The 2,829-nt window shown below is 46.7% G+C and overlaps 2 protein-coding genes across 3 annotated transcripts in view; one reads left to right on the forward strand and one right to left on the reverse strand.

Moving 5' to 3' along the window:
• The window catches only part of GSTZ1 (glutathione S-transferase zeta 1), a 7,070-nt gene extending 5,960 nt beyond the window's left edge, over positions 1–1,110 (forward strand). For both annotated transcript variants that reach the window (XM_010013388.1, XM_010013397.1), the window contains exon 9: positions 873–1,110. In XM_010013388.1, the coding sequence (XP_010011690.1) occupies positions 873–999 (127 nt within the window). In that variant the 3' untranslated portion in view covers positions 1,000–1,110. The remainder of the gene's footprint in view (positions 1–872) is intronic.
• Positions 1,111–2,289: 1,179 nt separating this feature from the next.
• LOC104404872 overlaps positions 2,290–2,829 on the reverse strand; it is a gene marked incomplete at its 5' end in the record, with an annotated part of 7,349 nt that continues 6,809 nt past the window's right edge. Inside the window, 2 exons of the mRNA XM_010013408.1 lie at positions 2,290–2,450; positions 2,640–2,737. Of these exons, the coding sequence (XP_010011710.1) occupies positions 2,290–2,450; positions 2,640–2,737 (259 nt within the window). The remainder of the gene's footprint in view (positions 2,451–2,639; positions 2,738–2,829) is intronic.

Raw genomic sequence — 2,829 nt, forward strand, 5'->3', positions numbered from 1 at the left:
GCAGTAGCAGTCATTTTTTCTCCTTCTTAGTAGCTGGTGCAGTGCTTTGTTTTTGACTTTCAGCCTGGGAACAACACTTTTAGTTGTTGCTAAGTAATGTTTACTCTGACCAAGGACTTTCTCAGTCTCATGCTCTGCCAGGGAGGAGGGAAAGCCGGGAGGAAGCAGAGACAGGACACCTGACCCAAACTGGCCAAAGGGGTATACCATACCACAGCACGTCATGCCCAGTATATAAACTGGGGGGAGTTACCTGGAAGGCCCAGATCACTGCTCAGGTCAGGCTGGGTATCGGTTGGCAGATGGTGAGCAGTTGTATCCTCTCCCCTTGTTGTTTCCCTTATCATTATTATTGGTAGCAGTAGTGGTTTGTATTATACCTTAGTTACTGGACTGCTCTTATCTCAACCCGTGGGAGTTACATTCTTTTGATTCTCCTCCCCGTCCCTCCAGGAGCAGGGGGAAGAAGAAGAGGGAGGAGTGAGCGAGTGGCCGTGTAGTTCTGAGTTACCGGCTGGGCTTAAACCACAACACCCTATTTGCCCTATATTTACACTGCACAGTGGGGAAAGATTAATCTGACTATACTGAAAGCCTTAAACCTATGCAAGTAGTGGTTGCATGATTTCCAAGAAAAGCATAGTGCCTTCTTACCCTGTGCTGCACACTATGTAAAGCTTAGTGAAGATAGAACTAACTAACCTTTCCCCTAGCATTTGTTTTTAAAGGGATGAACCTTTTCTCTTAATGCAATTGTACATTTGAATTGTAAGATTCTCCCATATGGGGCAGGCACAGCACACTGCTCTTCTGCTCACTGCTGCACTGGCTGTCTAACTCATAGTAGATCACAAATTCTTTTCCTTTTGCAGATTCAAAGTGGACATGGGTCCATATCCCACAATAATCAGAATAAACAAAGCTCTCCTGGAGTTAGAGGCATTCAAAGTAAGCCACCCATCCCGGCAGCCAGATACTCCTGCAGAGCTGCAAGCTTGAAGTCCAGTCCTACTCATTAAATCAAGTAAGCTGGAGTGTTAAAGAGGAAAATAGCTAAAGCTTGAGTAGGACTTCAGTGGCAGCAGGAAGCCCTAGTACTATTGTCTCACTTTCTTTTGGGTGGGAAGAAGAACAGAGGACCTGGAAGTAGCCTGGTTGACTTACACAAGCTGTGCCTGTGCTGGAAAGCTTGCAGCTACTTCTGTGTTTTTCCTATCTATCTATCTGGTGTATCTCCATGAAGCAGATTAAAGCAGAAGCATAATTATCACAAGTCCCCTTTGTATGGCTTTGAGTTGGGGAATGTGGCCACAGACAGCTGTGAGGTACTGCACCAATTTTGGCCTTCTTTACCATCTACAGAAAGAGCATCAGGGAACCAGTGTAAACAGTGTGCTACTAATCTAGCAGGTCTGCTTGTCATTGCAGCTGCCTCAGAGCTATGGTATAATCAGCAGTGCCATGGATATAAACAGAGCTAGTCTCCAACAGAAGACAGCTTAATCCTAACTCTTGTTGGGTCTCACGGGTCTTGCAAGAGCAAACTGTCAGCAACTCTGCTACTCCTTGCAATGACAAGTGAATTACTGCCAAGGACAGTTGATTTGTACCTCTTATATCTAGCAGCAGTCTTGTGGAATTCATAATAAAAGGTCTGCCTAGAGCAAAGCGAGGTGGTTGTGCCAAGACAGAGCAAGACACAACCAGCTCTCTCCCATATGCTGAAAATGATGGCGTTTTCTTCTTTTTGCCCTCCTCAGACACTGCACTAGGTGTTTTCCTAACACTGCTGCAGGCTGTCACCCAAGGGAATCCCACCTGATCTCCTCCAAACCAAAATCATGCCTGTACTTTCACTGTGAGGACTCTCTGGGCAGCAGGAGTAAATCCCATTCCACTCATCCCAAATGAAACCTGAGTTACCTTCAGAGCTGAAAGCACGCTGAGAATTCCAGCCGAGAAAACCTGTAGGGCAAGAAGGGAAACCCAGAAGCCTGTGACTGTGTTCCTCTGCAGGCTCAGCTAAGATCCCAGTGAATGTTCTGGCACCCAAGCCCACATACCAAAGCAAGGGATGTCAGAGGGAATATCTCTCAGTCCAGTGCTGGCTTAGCTACCCTAAGAGGGAAATACCCACAGCCTTCAGAATCTCTTGTGATCATGAAAGCATTCACCTACATATAGGTACTTGGACTGCTACATTGCTTGGACTCATTTATTGCAATCCATGTCTGTATTCAGGCTGGTGAAGAGCCTTTGCTGTTCCAGGCTTATTCTGAGTATTCTGCATTATCCTAGGTCCAGCTGGATCTTGACTGTGCTGTTGTAGAAGGTCCCAGCACAGTTGGAGCCCCCAAAGACCAACACTGTGTGCAGGTTATGCTCCTTTTTATTCTCCTTGTCCACATCCATCAGGCAGGCAGGAGTTAGGTCAAGCAACGTATGGCCAGCTCGGGGCACAGAGCAGAGGTCATGGTGGATCACTGTGCTCCATGAAAGAGTATCTGAAGTAGAAAGCGGCTATCAATATTTACAAGCCCATTCCTAGTACAATAGATTAAACAAATGGACCAGACTAAATGTTCAGAAACATCACTGCAGCCCATAGTCACCTTCAGCAGGTATGGAGAGTCACTCACCTAGGTGGAAGATAAATGCATCCTGCAGGGCTCCTCTGGTATTGCAGCCTCCACTGATGAGAACCTTCTGGTCCGACACAGGCAGAGCTGCATGAAAACTGTGACAAAGGCAAAGCTGAAAGGTGACTACAGCAAAACCTGCTGGGGTTGTCTCAGTCAGTAATGGGCAGGGGTGGGCATATTTCAGCAG

The sequence above is a fragment of the Nestor notabilis genome, unplaced genomic scaffold, assembly GCF_000696875.1.
Source record: "Nestor notabilis isolate BGI_N333 unplaced genomic scaffold, ASM69687v1 scaffold27380, whole genome shotgun sequence".
Taxonomy (NCBI): domain Eukaryota; kingdom Metazoa; phylum Chordata; class Aves; order Psittaciformes; family Psittacidae; genus Nestor; species Nestor notabilis.